General features: G+C 41.0%; 1 protein-coding gene across 1 annotated transcript in view; it reads right to left on the minus strand.

Annotated features, from left to right (window-relative positions):
• Positions 1–24,808, minus strand: part of NOTCH2 (notch receptor 2) — an 83,148-nt gene that overhangs the window by 23,173 nt on the left and 35,167 nt on the right. Inside the window, exons 6-18 of the mRNA XM_082287095.1 lie at positions 20,227–20,460; positions 19,265–19,420; positions 18,018–18,206; positions 16,743–16,856; positions 15,476–15,589; positions 11,966–12,199; positions 11,350–11,460; positions 9,504–9,696; positions 7,872–8,017; positions 7,256–7,375; positions 6,993–7,145; positions 3,985–4,213; positions 1,403–1,604 (exon numbers count right to left, since the gene is read on the minus strand). Of these exons, the coding sequence (XP_082143221.1) occupies positions 1,403–1,604; positions 3,985–4,213; positions 6,993–7,145; positions 7,256–7,375; positions 7,872–8,017; positions 9,504–9,696; positions 11,350–11,460; positions 11,966–12,199; positions 15,476–15,589; positions 16,743–16,856; positions 18,018–18,206; positions 19,265–19,420; positions 20,227–20,460 (2,195 nt within the window). The remainder of the gene's footprint in view (positions 1–1,402; positions 1,605–3,984; positions 4,214–6,992; positions 7,146–7,255; positions 7,376–7,871; positions 8,018–9,503; positions 9,697–11,349; positions 11,461–11,965; positions 12,200–15,475; positions 15,590–16,742; positions 16,857–18,017; positions 18,207–19,264; positions 19,421–20,226; positions 20,461–24,808) is intronic.

Here is a 24,808-nt window from a genome sequence, read left to right on the forward strand (position 1 = left end):
GAGTAGTACTTATAAATTTAGAAAGTTCTGGTTCCTTGTATAAAATGGGTAATACATTACAATCAAGCTTCTCTGAACATAAAGCAGACTTTCTGAGAATTCACAACATTTAATTTGGGAAAAGGAACATTAATCCTTTTCTCCAGTAAAAACAAAGCAAACATAACAGAAGAGGAACTACTGAACTTCACAGTACTTCACGATCACTCTCAATGCTAATTCTCCCAATGAGGTCTAAGTGGTGTGCCCAGAATGCATAATTAGGGTAGCAGAAGGGCTGCTTTTTTCTATCACTTCATTACTTTGCATTCACTTCCTCCATTAGCAATACCTAGAAGCAGACCTGACAATTTAATGTCTAGCAACATACTTCTGAAAAGCACCTCCCCCACTGCCACTAAAATGCTTCTTTCCAACACTCACTGCTTTACAAAGACATGTTGGCATGAAAGAGAGCTGCAAAATTCTTACAAAATTGTAGTGTTTTCCAGCAATTTAAGAAATTCATTTTTTTTTTAAATAGCAGCACTCAAGGCTGCTGGTGAAGGAAGCCAATATAGTGTTTACCATTCCAAAAGTAGAAATGGTCTCAAATAATTCTTGCTGTTTTGATAAGAACAGAATCAAAAGAAAGAACTCTCATTTGAAAAACAGCATTCTGTTTCCACTGTGCTGTGCCAAGTTAGAGTTTTTAATAGGTACTAGTCAGTCATTTACAGTATTCAGGGTTTGCAGCTCCTGTGGAAAACTGTAAACTGCCTGAACTTAAGCATTCAAGTACGGCTAGAGATTTTTATTGAGGTTGTGAACAGGACAAGCACGTCATTTACTGCCCCAAAACATTTTCTGGCTTCTCATGAAAAAAAAATCTACAATCAACCCTGATTAAAACTTACCTCCCTGTAAAAAATGAACCAGTTAAATCTAAATCCTGCTAATCAGACTGATATTCTGCATTTTGTTTTGTGCTTGTTTGCCATTTGGGTGTTTTTTGTTGTTTTTTTTTTGTTTTTTTTTTTTAATACAGGACTCTGTCTTCAATCAGGACAATTTTACGCTTTGAATGAAATGCAGCCATTTTCAAGGCTAACAGCTGGTTTTCGTTTAAGAAAACTAATCTAGAAAGTTCCAGTGACACCTGCTCTCGTAAATAACCAAACACTTGTCTCCTCCTTGCAAAAAGACAGGAGTTGGAACTAGATGATTTTTACAGTCTCTTCCAGCCCATTCTGTGATTTCCAGTTTTGAACAGGGGCACCTAATGGGCAACCACCCCTTACCAGGACTGAAGTAACAGGAGCTCAGCCACGTTTGGCACCTCACATCTCTCCCAGTCAGCTTTGCTGCTGGACAGCTCAAACAGCAAAGCCCTGGGCAAAAGAGGCCACAAGAAGTCACCCACCTTGCAGTTCTTGCCAGAGTAGCCCAAGGGACATATACACCTGTATGTGCCCAGACTGTCCACACAGGTGCCCCTGTTCAGGCAAGGATGAGAGTCACACTCATTGATTTCTGTGAGGCAGAAGGGTCCCGTAAACCCCAAGGGACACTGGCAGGTGAAGGAATTGATTCCATCCACACAAGTGCCTCCATTGAAACAGGAGCTGCAAGAGAGGGGGAAGAAAGGTAAGCTGAGACAAAATGCAATTAGCTCACAGACAAAACAGCACATAAACCCGACTGAAATAAGGGAGAAAAGCAGGTGACAGGATCTTCCGATCACTGCTAACTTCTTGCTGAAGAAGCATAAATCAGAAAACAGCAATCCTAGGGGATTCCAGCTCACCCTCCAGCTCACTTCCTTTTACCTCAGCAGGCCAAGAAAGTAAAGCAGGGTTTTAATGAGTCATTAGTGATGGATGTAACTTATTTAATGAAATCTTGCCAGCTTCAATGTGACCGCAAACAGTACCTCGTGTGGCTTGCTTGAACTGATAAATTTTATTACAAATTACAATTGTATTACAAATTATGAGAAACAAAACAATTTGCCTTTTTTAAAATCTTCAAAGGAGTCAGAGGTATGGTTTCTCAAGGAAAAAGTTCATACAATATGCAAAACACAAGCATGTTCTTCACTGAAATGATGTGAAAGTATTGGTATTGCTAAATCCCTTCCTTCTCTTCTCATGAGAATCTTGAGTCCTGATTTGTAAAACTACTTATACATGCCCTGGCAGAATTCAGATCAAAGGAATTATCCCCCTCTCCCCCAATCTTCTGATCATAAGAACTTCTGCCAGATTAGGTGTCCTAGGGAGAAGTGACTGGGAAAGTTTGGAGAATTGATGCCTCATGCAAAATTGACTCCGTTTTCCTTGTAAAGGCACTCCTGCTCCTCTGAGAATAACCCTAGATTAGACTTGAGATAATCAGTTTGATAAAGTACACAAACCAAATTTGTGCCTGCTATCTGCTTTGTGCACTGTCAAAAGGTATTTCCATGAGAGAAGTCACTGACTCACCTCCCTGAACTCACAGTGCAGGGAAGCAAGTTTTAAATACCTAAATTCTGACTGTGATTACGGTAGAGATGTCAACATTAACCTACTTATCAAACATTTAATTGCTTATCAGAAGTTCCTCTGTCTTGGGGGCTGAATTCTGTTCTACAGGGAGAACAAACTGCTGTTTACACTCATGGCAAAGCAGGGAAGACAGAGGAACTGCCAATCACTTGGTGTGTTTCACTGAAATCAGGTACCAAAAGGAGAGGGCACTCTCTCATAGGCAGCTTCTCACACAACACACGGAAGAATCACTTGAACCAAATTCAAATTAGCCAACCACCATGGTGCTCTTAAGTACAGCTCAGTAATTTCGGTTGAGAAGGTGTGACTGGTTTAGCTTGGCAGAGCGTTGAAAATTGCTACATCTTTAATTCATACCTGCAAGACTGGTTCCTGTCCTGACTGATAACAAAAACAAAAACAGGATGAACCTCAAGGAAGAGCCAGGAGTTCTGCTGAAACACCCAGCCTACTTCACTCCATTAAACAACTGTTGTGCAAATTAAACACACCCTCATCAGTGACACAATCCCGTTCTTAAGATATTAAAATACCTCCTCCCCAAATGCAATTTTATAACAGGTCGGAAAGATCTTTTCTATTCATGCAGAAAATACATGAGAAAACCAAGAGTTTTGCATAATTTGTCTCCGGTAACTAGACTAGAACAGATTACTTCTGAACTATTTTTTTAACTATTTCAAGTTTTAAAGAAATCATTATAAATTGTTTCCCATTTGAGAATCTGAAGCTACTTACATCAATCCTAACTAAGCTTAAAATAAATATGAAGGCAGATGATGGAATCACATGTTTAACTCTCAAAGAGTTCTTAAAACTACCACATGAACCATTTATATAAGGACCAGCTGTTGAACGTCGCAACTCAGTTCCACACCTCCCCCTGTAGAACCACCAGGTTTTATCTCAACACTGCTACACCACATCCAATTTGTGAGCATTAAAAGATCTCTGATGATTAAATCTTTCCAGTACAGAATTTAGTGGATTTAGTGTTTCTCCTGGTTGCTTCTTCATATAATTTGTTGTCAATAACTCAGGACTAATTTTTTTTCTGCCTAACAGTTGGCCATTGCTTCCACTTTTGCAGCTTTTGTATTTCTCAACACAGTAACCATTCATAAGGAATTATTTCCCCTCCCCTATATGATAATGGTCTTTTAAAAATATGAATTATTTATATTTCAATAAGCTAGCATCTCTAACTGTTTTAGCTTTTGTTAAACACTATCACATTCATCCTATAATGGAACTAAGTTCCTAACCAGTTGTTAGAAGAACATTAGAAGAAATTGAGGACCAGACAACTGTCTTTCAGCTAAGCCAGCTTTCCTTGCAAGAATCACAAGTATGTCTATGAGAAATGGCAGCAAAACAATCCCCCTGGTTAAAAACTGCTTCTGAGCAGGACTGGCTTGAAGGCAGGAGCGCCCAGTGTGTGAGGGTACCTCACCTCTCAGTGCACTCGTCGATGTTGTTCTCACAGTTGGTTCCCTCAAACCCAGGCGGGCACTTGCAGGTGTAGCTGTTGACATAGTGGGTGCACGTGCCCCCATTCCTGCACGGCTCACTCAGGCACTCGTTGGTGTCTGTTTGACATTTATCCCCATGAAATCCAGGCAGGCAGATGCACGAGAAGGAGTTTATCCCATCCACACACGAAGCTCCGTTCTGGCAGGGATCTGAGACAGAGGCATCACAGTGAGTGTTAAAATGGGTAATAGTGAAGGGCCAGGCCTAGAGTAGCTGCTTTAAGGGAAAAAAAGAGACACACAGACCAGAGTGTGACAGAGTACTGACAAGTTTTTCTGAGCCACTTTACGGAACAGGTAACTGCAAAGCATTATCAATAAGAAATTCACAAAAAGGTGTGGATCAAGGCCAACCTTCAGGGCCTTCCTGCTGGAATTTGTTCAACCAAAACCCAACACCTCTTGGTCTAAAACTCAAATGCTGCTTTTGTGACAGATGCTTACTGATACAATAAAAACAGCGCAGCAACTGTTTCTTCTTCCTTACCAAGTTTTATTCATAAGAGAACTCAGCACATTCTCTCTTTCCCAGACACTGCATAACACAAGAGAGAACTTGTGTGCTTAATTTTCAGCATGAAAGCAGTCCAGCCAAATCAAATGTGTATGTGTGTATTAGCACATATATGAGCATTTACGCGTTACTGAGCACTTGACATTTTTCCCAGCATCAAGGACGGATTGGGGAAAGGCTGGCAGAAAAGCACACAAGCTCATACACCACCTTGGATTCCCCTCAATCACTGCATTTCTTGATATTTTCTTTATCCCTGCCATGCTCTTGCTACTTGCATACCACTGCTTTTTGGTCTAAGCCACCCCCTACTACTGTATTCCTTCTGCTTCCACAAGTACCAATCTGCCAGAAAGGTTTCTGTCATTCAATAATTTCTTCCTGCTTTTCTCCTTCCACTTTTGGATTTAAGACCCACATTCCTGAAGCCAGATTCCTTTTTTACTCTGCATTCCACAGAGCAAAATCCTAATATATGAAGGCAGAGAGGGAAACTGGGAGGGGGGAGGAAAAAATGGAGAAAGCAAGGGGGTTGAAAAACAGATTACCAAACCTTTTTTTGGATTTAGGACTATCTTTAAGTACCACTAAAATAGGAACTTGAAAATACAAATAGACTCCACCGAAAATTTGCAATTTATCGTAAGTACAAGATAATTCTGTTTACTGGGAAATGAAGAAAAGAAATGTGAAAGGTAATTAAAGCTCATTTATTGACTGAGAAATATGTTCACATGTTAAAAATGTGTATTATGAGACACACCTGCATCTATTTAAAGGTCATTTGACTACTGCAGAGAGAGAGCACATTCAAAGCAAGACCCCTGGCAGCTATAAAATGTTGTGTCTGTGGCAGTTAGCCATTGTATGAGTGAAGCCAAAAGCTGTGCATTAATTCTCTGTGCCACACATTTACTGACAGAAGGAGACTCGGGTATCAACTTTTCAATAAGTTCCTGTTGTTGGAGGGTTTGTTTGCTTCATAGATTAAAGACATTTGGCTCAAGGCATGGAAGGTTTTTGTTATGCTAAATGAAATCAGCTGTAGCAGTAATGTGAAATGCTTCTTCAACCTCATGGGTGTGCTGCCTAAGACAACACGGGGTGAATCTCACAGCTCTCAGAACACTTAGGAGGAGGGAGAGAGATGTCCCAGCTGTTTGAGAGAGCAAGATGAACACTTGGAAAACATTTTTATCTTCAGACACCCACACAAAAACTAACAGGATAGGCAATAATTTTGTTGGCTTCAGTAAGCAAAGCTCTGGGTCACTGCACCGTGACGCTTTTTGTACTGTACCTGTTTGCTCAGAAAGAAGGAATCAAAAGCTCAGCCTGAGCCAGACATCTCAGAAGTTCTTTGAGCAGTGCTGCTTTGGGGGCTCCCACGGTAACTTTTGCTAACAGACTTGTTTGGATCCCTCTCTACAGCAGTCATGAATTTACATTTTTTTTTCCAATGCAAAACACAACTTGCTAAGTTCATGCCTAAAGTCTTCAAAACTCCATTTTGGTTTTAAGCTGATAGTAAAAAGTAGGGGATTGCGGGCTTTTTTTGTTTTGGGATAGTTGTTTTGGGTTTTTTTGTTCATTTGGTTTGGTTGGGTTTTTTTAAAGACCTGGCCAATCTAAGAATTACAGCATTGTGAACTCCTCCAAGGTTTGATAAAGGTCTTTTCAAATAGTAACAGATGAACTTTTAAACACGTGACATTTCTCAGGAGACTCTGATTTTATCTGATGATGATATAGAATATGCCCAGTAAGAAAAAGAAGCTACTATGTATTTGGTTTCCCTTGTAAATAGCAGCGTCAAGGACATGAACTTAATACTTGTTTCCTTGCAATCTGAGCCATTTCAGTACTCATCAGTGTATGGGCTACCCTCCTGCAACTGATACCTATTCTAGAACAGAGGGCCCCTCCTGCTGCTTAATTTGTTTTCAAATATGGATTAACTGGAACTGCAACAGGACCCACTCTTCCCAGAATATCTATGTCAGACAGACATTTCAGGAAAGACTGCTATACCCCAGATTCCCACCACACCTCAATCAAACTTAACGTTGAAATACAGGTAAGCCCTGCAGTGGCACTTTAACTTGATGTATTAAAATTTCAGGCAAATATAATTCTGCACTTAACAGTGCTTCTTATTAAAGTATGTAAACTCTAAGGACCTTTTCAAGTTAAGGATCTGGGAGTAACAACTGCAATCAGTTAGGACACTATGGTCCATTTCCAGCAGCCAAATATGATGGATTTTGACTGCCCCAGACATTACCATGCTGAAGTTTGTGGTTTTTTTCTTTTGGCAAGAGATTATAAAAGACGTTTCAGAATCTGTCAACCAGCACTCAGCAAAATTATTTTTGGGAAAAACTGGAAAACATAGAACAATGTGCTGATACCCACTTGAAAGGCAGTCATCGATGTTACTGTCACAGTCCCCTCCAGTAAAGCCAGGCCGACATTCACACAGGTAACTGCCCTGGATGTTGTGGCACAGAGCATGGTTTTTGCAGGGCTTGGAGAGACACTCATCAATATCCACCGTACATCTCTCCCCTGAAACATGGAGAGTCCAGCAGTGAGACCCCTCATAAAGCAATAGCCAAGAGGCTCAATGCCAGCACTGCTCAGCACTGAAAGCACAGCACATTCCCCATCCATTTTACCTTCCCAGCCAGGGGCACATTGGCAGGTGTAGCCTTCAGAGTCAGGAGATTCTTGGCAGATTCCCGAGTTCTCACAAGGATTAGGGGAACAAGGAGAAACCACCACCTGGCAGTTCACACCTGGAGAGCAGAAGCAGAAGAATATGCCGCTAAGAGCTTAGTGCTTCTTGGAAGAATGAACAAAAAAGTTGTAACTCACATGATTATCCCACACGGCAGTGGAAAGCACTGCCACGTTTCGAAAAATCACAGCAGAAGGAAAAGGAGAGCAGAGCACTCCTCATGGGCTCAGTGTAGAAGCAGCCATGGTCATCCTGAGTTTAATACCCCTCCAATCTCCAGTGCATTTATGTAAATTTCATAGTTTACAAGGAAAATTAAGCTAACCTTCCAACAGGACATTTCTTAATGAGTCCAAACAAGGCTTAGACAAGCCCTTGCTAAGTATTCTGCTACTGTATCATGTCTACACAAACTGACTGTAATTTAACTTAATACAATCATGGCATTTCCCATCTTCATTACTATTTCCAAGAAGTTTCATGAAAAGAAATGACATTAAAAGTGCAATGAAATAAAAAGGAAAAAGATAACAAACTTTTCTCTGAATTTTCACCTTTGAATCCTTTCCTACAGGTACATCTGTATCCATTCAACAGATCTTCACAAGTTCCTCCATTCTGGCATGGGTTTGATTTACATTCATTCCCTTCTGTTGAACAGTAATCTCCTATCCAGCCAGGATCACAGACACACTTGTACCTTGAAAGGCAAAACAGCACTAATTTTAGAGCATTCTGAAGTTACTCCTCTACCAGTTTCTCCTGCAGATTAGTTTTGGAGAGAAAACCAGAAGAACTCTCTTTAGAAGAGCCCTAAGTTATTTTAGATTGCTTACCCCAGCTGTATAGTTTTGAAAATACTGAAAATAAACCCTCCCTTAAAACCACACTTCCCTCGTTACAGTTTTCACAGTGTTCAGTCAACCAGCAATATGTTTCTGCTTTGATAAGACCATCTCAACATATTCAAACAAAGACAGAAAAAAAAAAAAATTTAAAAAAAAAAGTGGAGGGGAACAATAGGTTCCAAAGATAACTAGACTGATTTAATACCAAATAGTGGTTTCAAATGAAAACAGCTGGCTGGGAGCAGGAGCAATCTTCTCCATCACATTTCAAAATCTGAAGTAGAGCACACTCCACCCATATGACGTAGAACCAAGGACTTGGTGAATCACCCTGGACTCAGGCCACACAACACACACTGGCCTTTCTCCCTGCCCTACAAACATGGCCTCTTTTACCTGGCACACTGTGAGGTGTACGTGGGTATAAATGTAAATGCAGGTGACAGATGACAGATGAGATGGACAAAAATCTGTTTCCCAAGCTTACAAGGAGGCTGAATTAGCAATAAAGGCAGCCTTCCTGCCAGCTCCCGGGAAAGTGCTGCATCCTGCCCTGCAGAGCTACCCGCAGCAGTAAATCACTTCCTTGCCCAAGTGCTGACAACACTTCCCAGGATGTGGCACATATTTAGGAGGCTATTCCATGTATAGTTGAGAATTTTCACAAACAAAACAGCCCCAGCCTTACCATTATCAAAAAGAAGTCTGATTTAGGGCTCCCAAAATCAGCATTTGGTCTTCCTGGATGGGAAGATTCAGAAGCAACTACTGCCATCAAAATAGCCAGAGAGAATTTTCCTTTCTTTTCTCAGACATGTAACAATATGAGTAAAGCTAACAAAATCTCAGCCTTGGACAAAGCATCCTGAGTCAAATATCCATCCCTAGTGCAAAAGTTGTCAGCCTGTTCCTTGATACAGTGTTTGGTTAGGAAGAACAGCACTAGCTAATAAAGATAGTCCCCACGCTCGATGCTTTAAGGGTTTGATGGAATAGATTCCTGCTGCTCCCCAAAGATTTTATTTGGAACCATTTCTTTATTTTAATTGCACTCACTTAACCCACTAAAATCACCAAACCCTCCCTCTAGATGGTGGCAGTACACCCTGCATTACATGCCTATGCAAAACCAGCAAACAACACAAGGTGGGACAGAAAAACCTATGCTGAAACACCAGGCTGCAGCTGGTGAATGAAGGTCTCCACCTTACTGTGATTATGTCATGGGCATCAGATAAATTGGGATCCTAATCTGAGAAATTACAGAAAAATAGGAAGTCTGGACAAAGCAAGAAACAGTAATACAGAAGGCAGCAGGTAGGTTTAATGAGTAGTTACCCAGTAGCAGTGTGTGTGCAGTTGCCATGCACACAGGGGTTACTGAGGCAGCCATCTGCCTGGGACTGGCAGTGGGGATGGTGGAAGCCCTCAGGACACACACACCGAAAGCCGTTCACCTCGTTGATGCACGTCCCACCGTTGTGGCAAGGGCTGGATGTGCACTCGTCGATGTCTGCATTACAGCGGGGGCCTAGAGGGAAAAAACAGCACTTACTAGGCAGCATTTCTTAAAAGAGTGTTTGCTTTGCATATCTGCAAGAACACACACTGAGACACAGCCCAGGGAAGCCAATGCAGCAGCATGGAGCTCACATGCCTCCGTGCTTTAACTCAAGCCAAGAGAAGCATTTCTGAGAGATGCAGCACTTTCCTGTGCCTGGAAAACAGCACTTGCACTCAACCAGTATTTATAAACCATTCAAGAATCTCCACTAAAAATCACCAGTTAATATTGATTAGGAAAACAAAAATCACTCAGCTGTATCATGCTTGCAACAAACCTCTTGAGCTCCACTTGTCACAGCCCTGCTCCTCTGTTTTGAAGTACCTACCCTTTGAACAACCAATACTGCCCAAATGTCTGCAGTAAATACAGTTCTTGTGGTTTATTGCGCAAAAGGGGCTCTAAAAAACACCGTTTCCTGTTTTGCCTGCCTCTGATTATGACTGCAAGATCCTTGAAGTAGTGACCAAAAGGTCTTGTGAGGCTGGAAAGCTAAACAGAGTGAATGATGCAGTAAGTTGAAAGCATTTTTGACATAAGGAAATGACACAGTAACAAGACCCCAGGCAAGCCAGCTCCTTAAAGACTGGAATATGCCAATTCATCATATTACTGAATTATTTTAACAGCACAACAGTAAGAAATTCAGCAGGATAACAAATATGGTATGCCAGCAACAAAGAAGAGTAGGAGGCATGAGTGATCAGGATCAGCCCTCATCTTGTTCTGGGGACTAAGAGTACCACCATGCCAGAGCTGCCGGAAGGAAGGAGCATCAGAAGTTTAGAAAGACCCCAAGAGAAAAGCACAAGACACATGAAACCTTTTAATGCTCTTTCTAATGCATTTCAGATCTATTCTAATCAGAATCATTCATTAATAAACAGTGACAAACGTGATGAGAAAACTGTTATGAACAGTACCAGCTGCCTCACAACAATTATTTTATATTATCTTCCATGGCTCAAAACACAAAGTCCCCTATAAGCAGTGGTGAGATGTACTTTAGTTGTCAGAAAGAGTCCTGATGTTGACTTAAAGTTCTAAACATGGATTCAGAAGTGTCTAACCACTTCTTTTTTCAGCCTCACTTTTACTGTGCCAGAGAAATTTTATAGTTTAAAAAGAAAACAGAACAGACCATGCTATGAAAGAAAAGTACTGAAAAAATCAGGTTGTTCATCTGGAGACTTCAGAGTGGGAAGCAACTCATGAGAACACCAAGTTAATGCTTTGATTTCACAGAAATAGAAATACAGTTCATGGTCAAAGCCCAAGGTAGTGTCTAATCAAACACCTCTCCATATTGTCCACAGTCTCTCTGTCCCTGGAAAGAGGCTGTAAATAATAAACCAAATTCATGTGGGTTTATGTGTTATAAAACCAAGAACCATGAATTGGACTTAATTACCTAACAAGAATGGCATTTCACAGCACAGATTAGGCCATTTTTCTGCTTAGTAGAACTGGCTGTAATGTAAGACGCTAAGATCCAAAGATTAGAAGGATTTACCGAGATACCAACTGAATCCCTTGCAGTCAGTATGCAAAGAACACTTCCCTGGCTACTCGGATAACTATCTTCAAAACAATTCAGAGCTCTTGGATAGCTGACTTTACCTGTAAATCCAGGTTTGCAGGCACAGTTGTAGCGATTAATGCCATCAATACAGTCCCCGTGAATGCACGGGTTACTGGCACAGTCATCAAAGTTATTTTCACAGTTTACTCCTGGATTAAAAAAAAGGAGTTAGAGGAATAAGGAGGGCATATCTTACAAAGAAGGCAACAAAGCTATTTCCCCAAAATAGCCAAATTAAGAATCCCACCTGCTTCAAAGTTACATTGGGGGCAACTTAAACAGGTGATGATGCAGAAGCACTGCAACACCAAGGAATGTCACCTGAGTCACTGGGTGCTCACTGAATACGATCCTTAACTTGTACTAAATATTTAAACAAAGGAATAAACCTTTTTGAACGCTATGCCTAATTTTTCTGCATGCCTGATTTTTTTGGAGTAAAGAGGAAGCAAATTCTCCCAAGATCAGTTGCAGTACCAGTGAGGCTTAGGCAATCCAGGCAAGCACACCAAAGTTCAGCAAGGAAAAGTAATGTGAAAATGATACTCTCATATCATAACCTGTCTCAAATTTAGCACACACCAAAGCACACAAGAAATTACTACATGCTTGAATTCTGTTTGACTCCAAGCCTTCCACTTGGGTTTTATGTACCTGAGGTGCCCAGCAAACAGTTGCACTGGTAGCCATTGACCAAGTCGATGCAGCGCCCTTGATGGAGGCAAGGATTACTGTGGCACTCGTCTATCTGCTCACTGCATATGGCACCCATGTAGCCAGGATTACAGATACACGTGTAGGAATCAATCCCATCCTGGCATTCCCCATGGTGGCAAGGATCAGGATCACAGTTGTTGATATTCTCCTCACAGAGAAGGCCAGTAAATCCTGAGGACAAATGAGCAGGAATAAGTAAGAAGTTAACTGGTAGGATGCTGCAGTGAATATAATGCAGGTATGGAAAGAATTGTATCAAGAATCAGCAAAGTGGCAGAGAGCACAAAGAGTAACTGGGCACCTCAACTGCATTTCCAGCTCTGGAACACAACACTCTCCACTGTTCACAGCATTACGGAATAACATCATGCATGGAGAACCCTGGCATTGGAAGTTGTCACCTTCAGTTTATTTGGAACAGTAGCCATGAGAGGAAACATGTAGATCTCCAACAGAAATATTTACTTGCATCAGTATAAACTATCTGAAGGCACACTCCTGCCATTATTTCCTCTACACAGTAACAGGGGGACAGAGTGGGGCTGACCTTGTTAGAATGAGAAATTACTGTGAAGATGCTGCTGAAACCTTCCCAAGGGAGCTCCCTTGGCTCACGGTCAAAGCTTCTGCAGCTCTGCTTATTAGAAAGTTTCTTGCCTCTTTCACTGGGAAACTTTTGAGTAACTGGAATCAAGCACCAACTGCAAATTTATTGAAGGCTGCATGCAACCTCTTGGTTAGGAGGAATGAAACAAGCAACAATTTGGCCTGTTTCATTCTGCTTCAGCTGGGAAACATCCTGAGCAACAGAGACAGACAGAACTTATGCACAAAAAGGGCTAAATGGTTCAGGAAGCTAAGAGCAGCAAACAACTCCCTCAAAAGCCCTGTTTTCCATGATGGAGCAGAGATATATGAGACAGGGACAATTTCAAATAAATGGTTTTCAGAGCTGCAGTTTTGGAGCAACAGCTCATGCTGCCTTCCAGCAGCTGAAGATCAGGAAGGTAGAACTTCAAATTTCAAGACACCAACTGGAGACTGATACAAACCAAGCTGCAGGGAATTTCAACAGCTGAAGAGTGGTTCTCACCTGAGTATTATAAGTGGATAAGAGGCTCCCCATTTTTCATACAGGTTTGTGGTTATTTCTGTGGTCAAACATACCAGGTGACGGCTAACATTTCCAAGTTCTGCGAACGTATGCTTGGATGAATGGGTGTGGAAGTGGGTGGGGAGAGGGAAGGGAAGCTAGTTAGAGAGATGGATATAAAAAGATGTTAGGGAAGGAGGAAAAACAAACCGATAAGGGGACAAACAGTGGCAGAGGGGGGAAAAAAAGAGAGCAGAGACAAATAAAACAGGAAGGACCTGAAACAACTCAAGAAAAGAAAAGCCATGATCTACCACTGGGAAGGAGAAGTGGAATAATGCCAGAAGGGAAAGAAAAGACAAAAAGCAAGCAGTAAATAGAGCTATCTGTACAGCATTTGGCCAAACATTTTGCAGTTTTCAATCACGTCAGCAGCCGGCGATTACCATTCAGGGAACAAACATATCACTCGTATTATGAGATTAATAGAGCAAGAACATACTCAAACATTATTGTCCAGTAACTGACCTGCCCCCATGAAGAATTCCACATTTCAGTCTTATAGAAGGCTGTCAATATTAAATATAATACTTAGCACACATTCATTCAAAAGTCATTACCTTGCCTGCTATTGTGGCTCAACTGAGCCACTTCTAGATCAGGTATATTTCCTGGATCTCTTATAACTGAACATACCTCACCAAAACATGATTTCTCTCTTTGCAGACAAGAGTTTGACTAGGAAAAAAACATCTGAATATAGAACATGAGAATCCTTCAGACAGGATGGAAAACAGCCCTAACACAGAGTCCCTCTTCCATTTTCAGTCAAAGATTTAACCAAGGATTTTACTAAGAACTGCTGCTTCAGTAACATGCATTTGGTTGCTTTCAGCCTAAAAATGCTCCATACATCATTCGCCTTCATGGAAGCAGTTGTTTTCCCTCCTCAGGTGGGAAATCTAGAATTTCTGTACTGAGGTGATTTATGCAGTTTTAGTGCCAAATTCAGAATCTGCTTTACAAGGCACATCTCTCTACACTGTCCTCCTCCCCACGACCCAAAATCCTCCTAGGCCTGATAAGCTCTGCACTCTCAGTGAATGAAAGCAACCAGAACACACATCAGCTTGAGAAAGACTAAGACAGTTTCCAAGTTCGGATAAGATTTGAGCTTTTTCTTCTTTTTGCAAGTGTCTGCTTAGTTTGTCACATGAAGTAATCAAAAGGAAAATTCTGACCACAGTAATTATTCCTCTCCTGGTCAGAACTACTGCATTCTCCTTCTTCCAACAAATTCAGTGCCTCTTCAGGAACTTTGGGAATGGTAGAGACCATGTGTGTGAAAAGGCAGACTATTTTTAGGCTAATCTCTCCTACATTCTGTGCAGTGAAGTCAAATTTATCTTAATTTTTTTATTGGAATGATTCAAAATGAGAAAAGTTGCACATAAATCTAACCAACCTCACTGCACATTGCTGGGACTAAGATAACTCCAGGAATCATTCAGCTTCTTCCCTAATGGAAGGGCTAAAGCCAATGCATTTCATACCTGAATCTGTATCATGAGCAGTGTATCAGGCACCCTTGACTGAAAGCAACCAAGAGTAGTTCCTTACTGAGAATTAGAATATAACAGCTCTGAACCCTCTTATTTGACCAGATGTAAAAACAAAGATAAAAACATATCTACATCATCCCTGGAGGTCAAAAGATAACAAAATCCTATAATTAAACCTGATGCTTCTAAATATGTAATTTACCAGGCATTTAAAAAAACCACCTGAGTTCCAGCCACAGCTCTATCAAAATTTTTGTGTGATACCTGACAAATCATTTCAACTATTCTTTGGCAGGCAGCTACTATGTGGTATTTCTTCCACAACTGTTACTGCATTTCAGTCTTAGCCTTTTGACATTAAATAGCCTGATGCAACAGAAATCAGAATGCACAGTAGCACTGCTCTGTCCATCTCTTGGGTTTGAACTGTACATGATATTATCTGACTTGGGCGAAAGGAAGGTAAGCCACAGATAATAGCCTTCGCACTGATGTTTTTCCATATGTGGAATCCATAGTTAATACAGAAGAAGCTGTCATCTTCTGGGAAGCAAAAGATGGTGCTGAAAGAGGGAGACCAGAACTCCCACTAATTGCAAACTTAACTGCCACCAGTGAAAGGCTTTCCCTGCTTAAATACTCTTCCCTGCACAAAGGAGTAGACAAAGCTTCGCAACAAACAGCCAGCATTTCAGAGAAAGAACGAAAGAACACTGACATCTTTGTGACCAGCCTTTCATGCATTTAGGTTACATGTTACGTCCATCCAGGGGCTCTGAACACAAGACTGACCTGTGGCACACTGGCACTCGTAGCCGTTGGGGTGGTCAATACATTTGGCTCCATTGAGACATGGCGTGCTGGAACAGTCATCTATGTCAATCTGACACACAGCACCACTGAATCCTGCAAGGCAGAGAAACAGAAGGAAATCCAGGATCACTCAAAGGAGTTCATATAGACAGCTGCACTGTCAGGAATTATCTATTAGCAAATCCTCAAACCCACCCAAATATAAGATCAGCAAATCTACATTCAACAGCATCATTAAGCACACACACCATGCCCTGGGTGGATTGGTTCCTCATCCAACCCACCATCCAAAGATTCTGTCTTCCAGGTCAAAGGAGCCTCAGCTTGAAAACTGAGATGGCCAAGTCAAACAGAAATAAAGCAGATGGAGCACAAGTGGTGTCCACCACTGGACAGTATGCCTGCCTGTAAAACTGAGAGCCCACCAATAAAAATCTTTCAGGCAATCAAAGCAAGTAGCTAAAAATAAAACAACAGTGCATACATCACTAAAGCCTTCAGACTAGAATTACTACAGCAGTATGGAATGTGGTACAATCTAGCACTGTAACTTTCAAAACTCTTCTTGAAATAGCTAACAAACTACTGACAGGTGATGTCAGATGATGCAGAACCTTGGGCACTCCAAGAAAAAAAAAATCAGGAATTCTTCTTGGAGGAAGGAACCAAAGCAAGACCCTGAACATCATTAGTCAATAAGAAGGGATGCGAGCAGGCTTTTGTCATGTATATTCTGAACTCGAAATTTTTTGTAAGCCATGAAGAAGACAAGTGATGTTCACCCTACAGCTAACATTGATCCCTCAGCTCAGCACTCTTCCTTTTCTAGTGAAGCCCAATCCACCTCCCTCCTCATGCAAGCAGCATAAACTGTACTGATGCAAAATCACCTTCTGCCTAAAAACCTCAGAAAAAGACAAGAAGCATGCAGAGGGTCTGATCTTTAAAATGTGTTGAGAATCTCACTAAAATTTCCACAATAACAGAAGCTTGTGTTGCCAACTTCCCTTTTGGATGAGGTGTCCAACTGTGTGTTTCTCAATGCTTACTCAGTTACAGGCACAATATTATTGGAACCAATACAGGACTATTCTTATTTAATAGCAATTGCAACTTACTCAAACAGGTGCTGCCCTAAGAACAACAGAAACTCACAACAGAAACTCACAAGAAACATATCACCCACAACATCTGTGCAGTTCTTGGTAGGGTGAAGCAGGAAAAGCTTCCAGAAATAAGAACTCACCAGGAGGACAGACACAGAGGAAGCGGTTGACTTTATCAAGACACACTCCATTGTTCACACAGGGATTACTCAGACATTCATCAATATCTTCTTCACAGTGAACACCTTTAAAACCTGTTAAAAAAGTAAAAATAAGTAAGAAGAGGTGACCAAAGGCCTTTGAAAGTGCCCTTGAGAGTGTAACTGCCTCTTACACCAGTGCTGAAAGTCTAAGTAGAGTTTCATTGCAAGTTTGCAGTCTGGACAGAAACTATGAGGTAAGAATAACACCAGAGGTTAAAAATGGATGTTGAATGAGTAGGTTTCACTGTCACTGAAGATGCTCACCTAATCAGCAGCAGCAGAAGTCTATGCTGAATTCACACCTAATGTTTTCTTCCACTTGAGAAGGGGTTATGTCAATTACTTTGAAAGGTATCAATACTATCAATATATATCAACAATATATGACTTTATACCAATGTAACGTAAAAGGTATATAAACAAACACAACAGATAGTTTTAGCTCAAGGGCTTTTAGCTAATGGCAGAGTACAAGAAAAATATTAAGAAGGGTGAAATACTTGGAACTAGAGTTCCACCTTTCAAAACAGAGTATATGCTAATAAATACTATATTAATATAAACTCATTGTAGTTGTCAAGGTATCAGCTGGCATCACCTGCAGGCATCAAAATTCTTTATTTATATTTATATTTTTAGTACTTTATAAGTCTGTGCAACTGGCAACTTGCATCCTTTTCTTTTTTCACCACTTTCTATCAAGAGTGCAAAATAGAGGACTAATACTGGTCATTGGTTACATTGGCCATACAAATTTTACAAGCACAATTTCAATCAAGTAGCTTCCTTTACAGTTATTTCCTCAGGTCAATGAGAACTTACATTATTTGGGATATTTCAAACAAAGAAAAACCCCAAACAGCATTATCCCAAATTGTCACATGCATACCTCAAAACACAGTCAGTCTCACACATGCCCTTTACCAGGTATAGTAACAAATATGTTCACACATACTCAGCTCAGAAGGCTAACTTCCTTCGCTGGTGCAGAGACTGGTTTCTGTCTCAGTCCTCTAATTGCTTTCTCCCTCCCACACACAAATGCCAGGTCCTCCTGGCTGGTACCACAACAGCAGGCTCTCTCCCACTATTTAGCCTCATCCCTTTGCAGCTTTGTGTTCCACCTCAGCAGAGCTGGCAGCCCTCCCTAAGCTCTGCCTTCTGGGTTCTTCCTTTGCTGGAAGTCCCATCTGTGTCAGAAACTCCCCTCACCTGGCATACAGAGACACGTGAACCCTCCAATTTTATCCAGGCAGGTGGCATCATTTTGGCACGGATTTGAGTGGCACTCATTGATGTCCATCTCACAGCGAGGTCCTGTGTAGCCCTTCAAACACTCGCAGTGGAAAGAGCCCTCTGTGTTGACGCATTTCCCGGCGTGTTCACACGGATTGCTGTTTGCTGCAAGAAAAGAATATACATGTGTCAAAACCTCTCCTCAGAGCAGGAAAGCCACAGCACTCCTTATTAGTCATGGTCTTTTCCAGTGGGCATTCCTTTCTGACAAGTAATACTGGGGAAAGACTGTTCATCCTTCTGGGGAAAGGCTGCTGAAGAAAACAGTGGCAGTTACTTGCCTGTCAGGGGCAAAAAGAAGGAATGCTGTCACTACCAGGAACCAAAGGAGTAACTCTGCTTCACGTTACTAATGACAGTTCTTAAGAGAAAAGTATCAGCTAGCAGGGATTAGAGAACTAATGATGCTTTCAAGACCTTATTTCCAGATCGTATTTTACATTTACTTCACTCCTGAGGCTGACAAGATGCTGCCACAGCCACAAAACAGCCAAACTTGTCCTTTGTGTGTTTTCAAAAAGGAACAGCACTCTTGTCCAAGGCAGACAGAATAAAATTCAAAGAAGCGCTTCTTTCCAACTCTTTCCATGAGTGCTGGTTACGCATTACCTTCACGCATCACACTCTAGAAGCATGAACGAGCACTCACAAAACTGTAAGTAAGTCTGTAAGAGTCCAGTTAATCCCCAAAACAACACAACAGCATGCTATCAGAGAACTACAGCTTCAAAAGCCCACGTGGTCACCAGTCTTGGAAGGCACTCAAAAGATCCAGCCATATTCTGGCTGTCAAACAGCCTTGATATATTTCTACTGAGGCCGTAGCTGCTACAGCTCCCACATGAACTGCGGTACTTTCACTGCACCCTGCAGTTCTAAGGGACAGCTTAATTATCACATCTGTTTGCATGCACGCCCCACACAATGCTAAAGCCCTCTTGCACAAGGAAGAATAGTTAAGCATCTTGCTGCTTTTCATACTCCAGTTCAAACATGGACAACTATTCTGGCTCAGCCCTTTGCCCCAGGTCTCACACAGGGTTTAAAACACAACCAAAGACACTGAAATGGAAGGGGGAGAGCAGGAAAGGAGTCACACTTGTGTGGAGAAGCTATGACAAAATGTGTATTTTAGCACTCACAGAGAGCAAACAGAAACTCACCCATTGCACATTCATCCACATCCTCAGTGCAGTCTGCTCCCTTATGGCCTTGAGGACAGGTGCAGATGTAGTTTCCATTCACAGGGTTGGTGTCACACAGAGCACCTTTCTGGCACGGATTGCTAACACAGGCATCATCCAGGTGGCACAGAAGACCTAGAGAAGCATCCAAGAATTTATTAAAAAAGAGAAATGAAGCAGTCAGACGGTATTTTACAAAAACTCCATGTCCTGATATTTCAAATAGAGACTCCCACACCTAGAAACTTGAGCAATATCTTACAGGCTTAAGCCATAGGGAATTCATCACACACTTAAAGAATATTATATTTAAATACAAATTCTGTTATTTTAGAGGTGTCTCCAGCACTTCTGAAGCAGTAAAATGACTGACCATTATCAAAATTGCTTCCTTGGAGCAGTTAACTAACTCTTCTCTCAAGCCAGCAGGATAATTTTTCTGACAGCTGAAAAGGTGCCCATGAAGCTCACTTAAATTCAGATATGCAGATCACTTTTATTTCCATGTAGTTAAGAGATACACTTTCACCTAACCTAAACCAGAAAATTTTCCACTGTACCAGTGAGGATGCCCAGATCCTCACAGAGTCACATAAAAATATCTAAATGTGCTTTCTAGACTCATACAATTATTATATGGGCCATAGAGCAAGTCACACTCATGTGCAGCTTCTCAAGCAAATACAGATTCTGCCAATGGCTAGAAAAAGATCTTTTCTTGCAACCTAAACTGTAGTAAGTTTGTCTGCTAGCCCGATACAAATACTTCTTTGTCCCAGGCTACAGGGGTTTAACAGGTCTTTGCTCATGAACAGTGCTTTTCCTTTTGTTCTTCCTGGTTTGGTGGCGAAGTGTGTAAAATAAACACTTTAAACAAGTGCATAAACCCCAGGAAGCACCTTCCGTGAAGTACCAGACTGAAGCAAGTTTTCTGCCCTTACCTGCCTTTCCCTCTGGACAAATGCAGGAGAAAGAAGCCACTCTGTCGATGCAGGTGGAGCCATTGGCACAGGAGGCAGTGAAGCAGTCGTCGATGTTCTTGCTGCAGTCGTCCCCGCTCCAGCCATTGACACAGACACAGGCATAGCCTCCATTGTGGTTGGTGCAGGTGCCCCCGTTCTGGCAGGCATTGGGCTGGAGCTGGCATTCATCCACATCCTCAGTGCAAAACTGGCCTGGTGCACAGAAACAAGCAGGTTTAATAACACTTCACACACTCACACTCATGGAGGTTCTTGTACAGACAACATGACCAAAGGGGATGCTGTAGTCCAGCTTGATTGTCACTCCTTAATTCCAGCACATTTGACTGCCAGAACTTCCACAACACTGTCATCAAATTAGGCAAAGACAACTAGCATCCCTAAATGACCCCAAAGCAGGAGCTGGACTGCAAATGACTTTAAAAAGAATGACTTAAAAAAGACACAGTGTGAGAGCCAGCAGGCAGCCTATAGCACATGAAGATACATCTGCAAGGAGGTGAGAAGCAACAAGAACGAAGGGCTGCCTGCAGGGCAGCCAGAGGGACTAAGAGAGCAGATGGCATGACAAGAAAATCTTGGCCAAAGTAGTATCAACAGGCCAGCAGCAAGGTAACACTTGTCAGGAGAACTTAATTCTTTCCTATATAATTATGCAATGAAGATTACTCGGTGAGGAAGAATAGAATTCTTAAAACTCTTCTACCTGTTATACTCATTTTCCTTGCCCCAGGTATTGCACAGACAACCACAAATACATGGGGGTTTCTTGGTTGTTGAGGGGTTTTGTTTTTTTCAGTCACAAAATAAATACTCTAAAAATGTTCTTATGACTGGCGATATTAGAGAGAAGAAAACCAATGAACACTCTCAGGGAGGTTTAAGGAAAAGGACCAAAGGACCAGTAAGCATGAAATAATTTTCAAAGGATACTGAACTTTACAGTCACATCTGTGGAAAGCTCTGCAATTCACACTTAGTGAAGTTTGTTTTTTTTTTTTGCTGAAATCCATCTTGCTCTGACATCAAAATCTGGAGAACCTACCACTTGCATTAATATTTTGCTTCAACAGTTATTCACCTTCCCCATTAAAGTTGTACAGTTTATTTTTAAGCCAAAATTGTTTAGCTGAAGTTTCAAGTCATTTTGAGTTTCCTGAACAGATAAAATTTCATGAGCACCAGCTCATTTTTTCCCAGGCTGGCATATGGGTACACATGTGCAACCACAGAGTGCTGGTCACAGTCCACAATCTTCTTGATAAACTATTTCTCCCCTTTCAGTTACATTAAAAGCTCTCTAAGCACTGAAATATTGCCCTTTTTTTTTTTTTTTTAAAGTTTTTTTTTTACACTTCTTGGTAGCTTGCTTTTGCCACCCTTCCTAAAACATTGATAGGATGCACACAGCATCAGAAGATGGCTCTTTATCAGAGAGTAAGATTAAATTTGTTTGATGTGACCTTCCCCTCTTCCCCAGCTGACACCATCTCCTCTCCCACTATCTTTCAGCAGCTTTCTGTTAGTTGGGTCAAGACTCTTCAGTAAATCTGCTGCTACCACAAGATTCTCCATTTCTCTTCTCAAGCTACTCTATCTGCTGCACACTTACATTTGCATGGAATTCCCCTCATATTCCAAGAATAAGAAATTCAAGAGCAGGCCATAGATCTTCTCTGCCAATGCACCTGGGCTCCAAATTATTATTATTCAGGCTTGGCAAATTAAAAATACTTATTAGATGTTGATAAGTCACCTTGTTCTTTAATGGCACAGAAATAATGATGCAAGAGCACAGACACACCCTCCTCCAATATGCCAAACTGAAACATTTATCATGAGCAGGAATCTAAAAATGTCCAAACTTAACCATGTTTAACCATCTACTATACCCATGATTCCTTTTGTTTTCTAAGTACTTAGATAATCTCAGCCTTTGATCCTGTGAGATCTGATTTTTTTTTCCACTTAGCAGCAAAGAAATAAAACTATTATTAAAAAATTAAGTTGCACAACTGTGCTCTGTGCATATGTTCCATTCTCTGGTAGGACTACTTCAAAACAATAATTTCATCACTTGAAAAAACGTAACAAAATTTTGACAGTAATAATAATTACAACAGAGTTTTCAGAATCAATCTTCAATTCCTGGTTTGCTTAGTGAAACAGTTGGGGAGAAATCAAACCCTTGCTATTGTTATCTGTAAAACACCTCTGTGCATTATGAACAAACAAACCATGCATTTGTCATACTAGAAATGGTTTGTTCAGTGTTGGCTTATCAGTGGCCACCCTGAAAAGAGTCAGTGAGCTGGGGCTGGTTCTGAGCAGTCACGCGTATCTCTCAACTCAACACAATCGACTTGCTTCAAGAAAAAATAATCAAGACATTATTTGCTTATTATAAAAGTGATTTTCCTTCTTTTCTTGGAGGGGGCCCAGCCCAGATCAAAGGACACCCTCTCTGAGGAACTCTCGCAGCATTTACATCCTTTTGGCTCAGCCAGTCTGAGCCGCTGCCACCAACGCGTGAAGAGGTTTTCAGCCACACCACTCCACAGTGTGATGCCTCTCAAAAAAACCACTTGCCTTTTGACTGGCTGAAGGGAACTCCTGAAATATAACATTCTATGGACTTTCAGCAAGGGTGATTGAGTGTGGGAGTACATGCTTTCAGTTTGCATCTTTTTTGCTTTTGGGGTTTTTTTTGTTGTTGTTTGTCAGGTTTTTTTAAGCAAAGATAAGCACACTACTCCCCCATATAAACTATCAGGGCTTAGTTCTGACTTCACACTTCAAGTGCCACTAGTAATACCAACATTAAGGACTTTTCTAGCTTTTTTTTTTACTAGTACTCATTTTCCACTTCTAGAAAAGACAGTACCAAGTGACATCACTGATGTCCTTACAATACCCTATGTCCTAGGCTATTCCATTTTTCTGCAGCCCTAAACCAAAATAAACTTTTAAAAGGTCTATCAATGCCTCCACAAGAGAAGAAAAATGCAGAGCTTAAACTTCTTCAAGCAATTGAACTGTACCTTAAAGGCATGCCACATTTGAGCTGCTTGAATCTGATCCTCACTTAGCTTCTCTGATTGCTAATGCTCCTTTTGCAGCTATCAAATCACAACTGTATTTGTGTTTAATTATGAATATGAATCAGAGCCCCAGCTTAATGGAGTTTATTTTAAAACCAAAGGAAATTCAATTCAATATATTAAGAGGCATAAATGAACAATCAACTATTGCATTTTACTATTGAGTATTTTAATGAAAAGACCTTGTTCTTAATTGAAAACTTCTGCCAGGTTACTGAGATTTAAAATCAAATGAGACAAGAGTTCTCTGAAACAGTTTATTTATGGGATGCTGCTTTAACTGTAACAAAATTAAAAATATTTATTTGCAGCCATATAAGTTGGCAAGCTTATTTTCTGCTTGTTAAGAGTTTCAGGAAGAATCAAGTCCTTCATTCACAGAACTGAAATTCAACTTCCAAGTGCAAAGGCCATTATGGATTGTACAAACTGCACAGTGTAATACACATCCCCGTAACCAAGTGACTTCTGAATGCCACTACTGAATGTTAATTCATCCAGCTGCAAGTTTGTGTAGGTGTTTCTTTTCTTGTGCTCTTGCTAGTTTCAATTAAATTTCTAAAAGACACATAGCAACAAACATAGGCTGAACTAGTGAAGTACGAATACACTAACTGAACAATATTTTAATGGAAATGTAGAAACATACACGTAACAGACAACAAGAAAGGAAACAATTTACTCCAAGAAAGTAATAAAAACCCAGCCTGACCTTGATATTTGCAGAGCCTGGGAAATCAGTAAAATGCCAACTCAGGTTCTAAGTGACCTTGTACAAAGTAAACAGCTAGTCCATGTGGTATTTCAAAATTGAAAACTAGAAGTAGAAAAAGGGAACAGCCTTCAACCCTTAGCATTTTTTGCCCACTATGAAACTAAGTTACTTCCTGCATATTTCCCCTCAGAAAAGCCATATGGAATAAGTCAGACATGTTTGCTGCTTTGATTGCTCCCATTTTTAGAGCCTCAGGAACTGCAAGGAACTGCAGGAGCTTCTCTTTTGGCAGACATGGGGTTCAAGGCCTCCCTCAAGTAGTTGTACCAGATCTCATTGATGAGAAACAGCCAGTCCTTCTCCATGTCAGAAAGAAAATAAAGCCTGATTAATACAGGTAAAGCAGCACACAAAATTAGAACAATCCTACACAAAGTGAGGAGCATAAGCTTGAACAAACAAGTCACTAAAATAGTCACCCTGGAAAGCAGCACCAGACATCTCCAAAAGCTGATCCTACCAAACCTTAGAGGGGGCTTGCATAAATCTCAATTCCAACTGCATTGATCCTGCAGCTGAATGCAGGACCTTCAGACAGTTCAATCAGAGGTCTTCTCTTTGGCAGAACAGACTTTCCATAAAGGAGAAAATTTTCTTGGCCTCTTAACAACTCTCCAGCAGGAAAGTCTGCTGATGCACAGCTGGAATATCAGAGGCTAAAGCT

This window comes from Coloeus monedula (assembly GCF_965178545.1).
Source record: "Coloeus monedula genome assembly, chromosome: 9".
In the NCBI taxonomy this organism is placed as follows: Eukaryota; Metazoa; Chordata; class Aves; order Passeriformes; family Corvidae; genus Coloeus; species Coloeus monedula.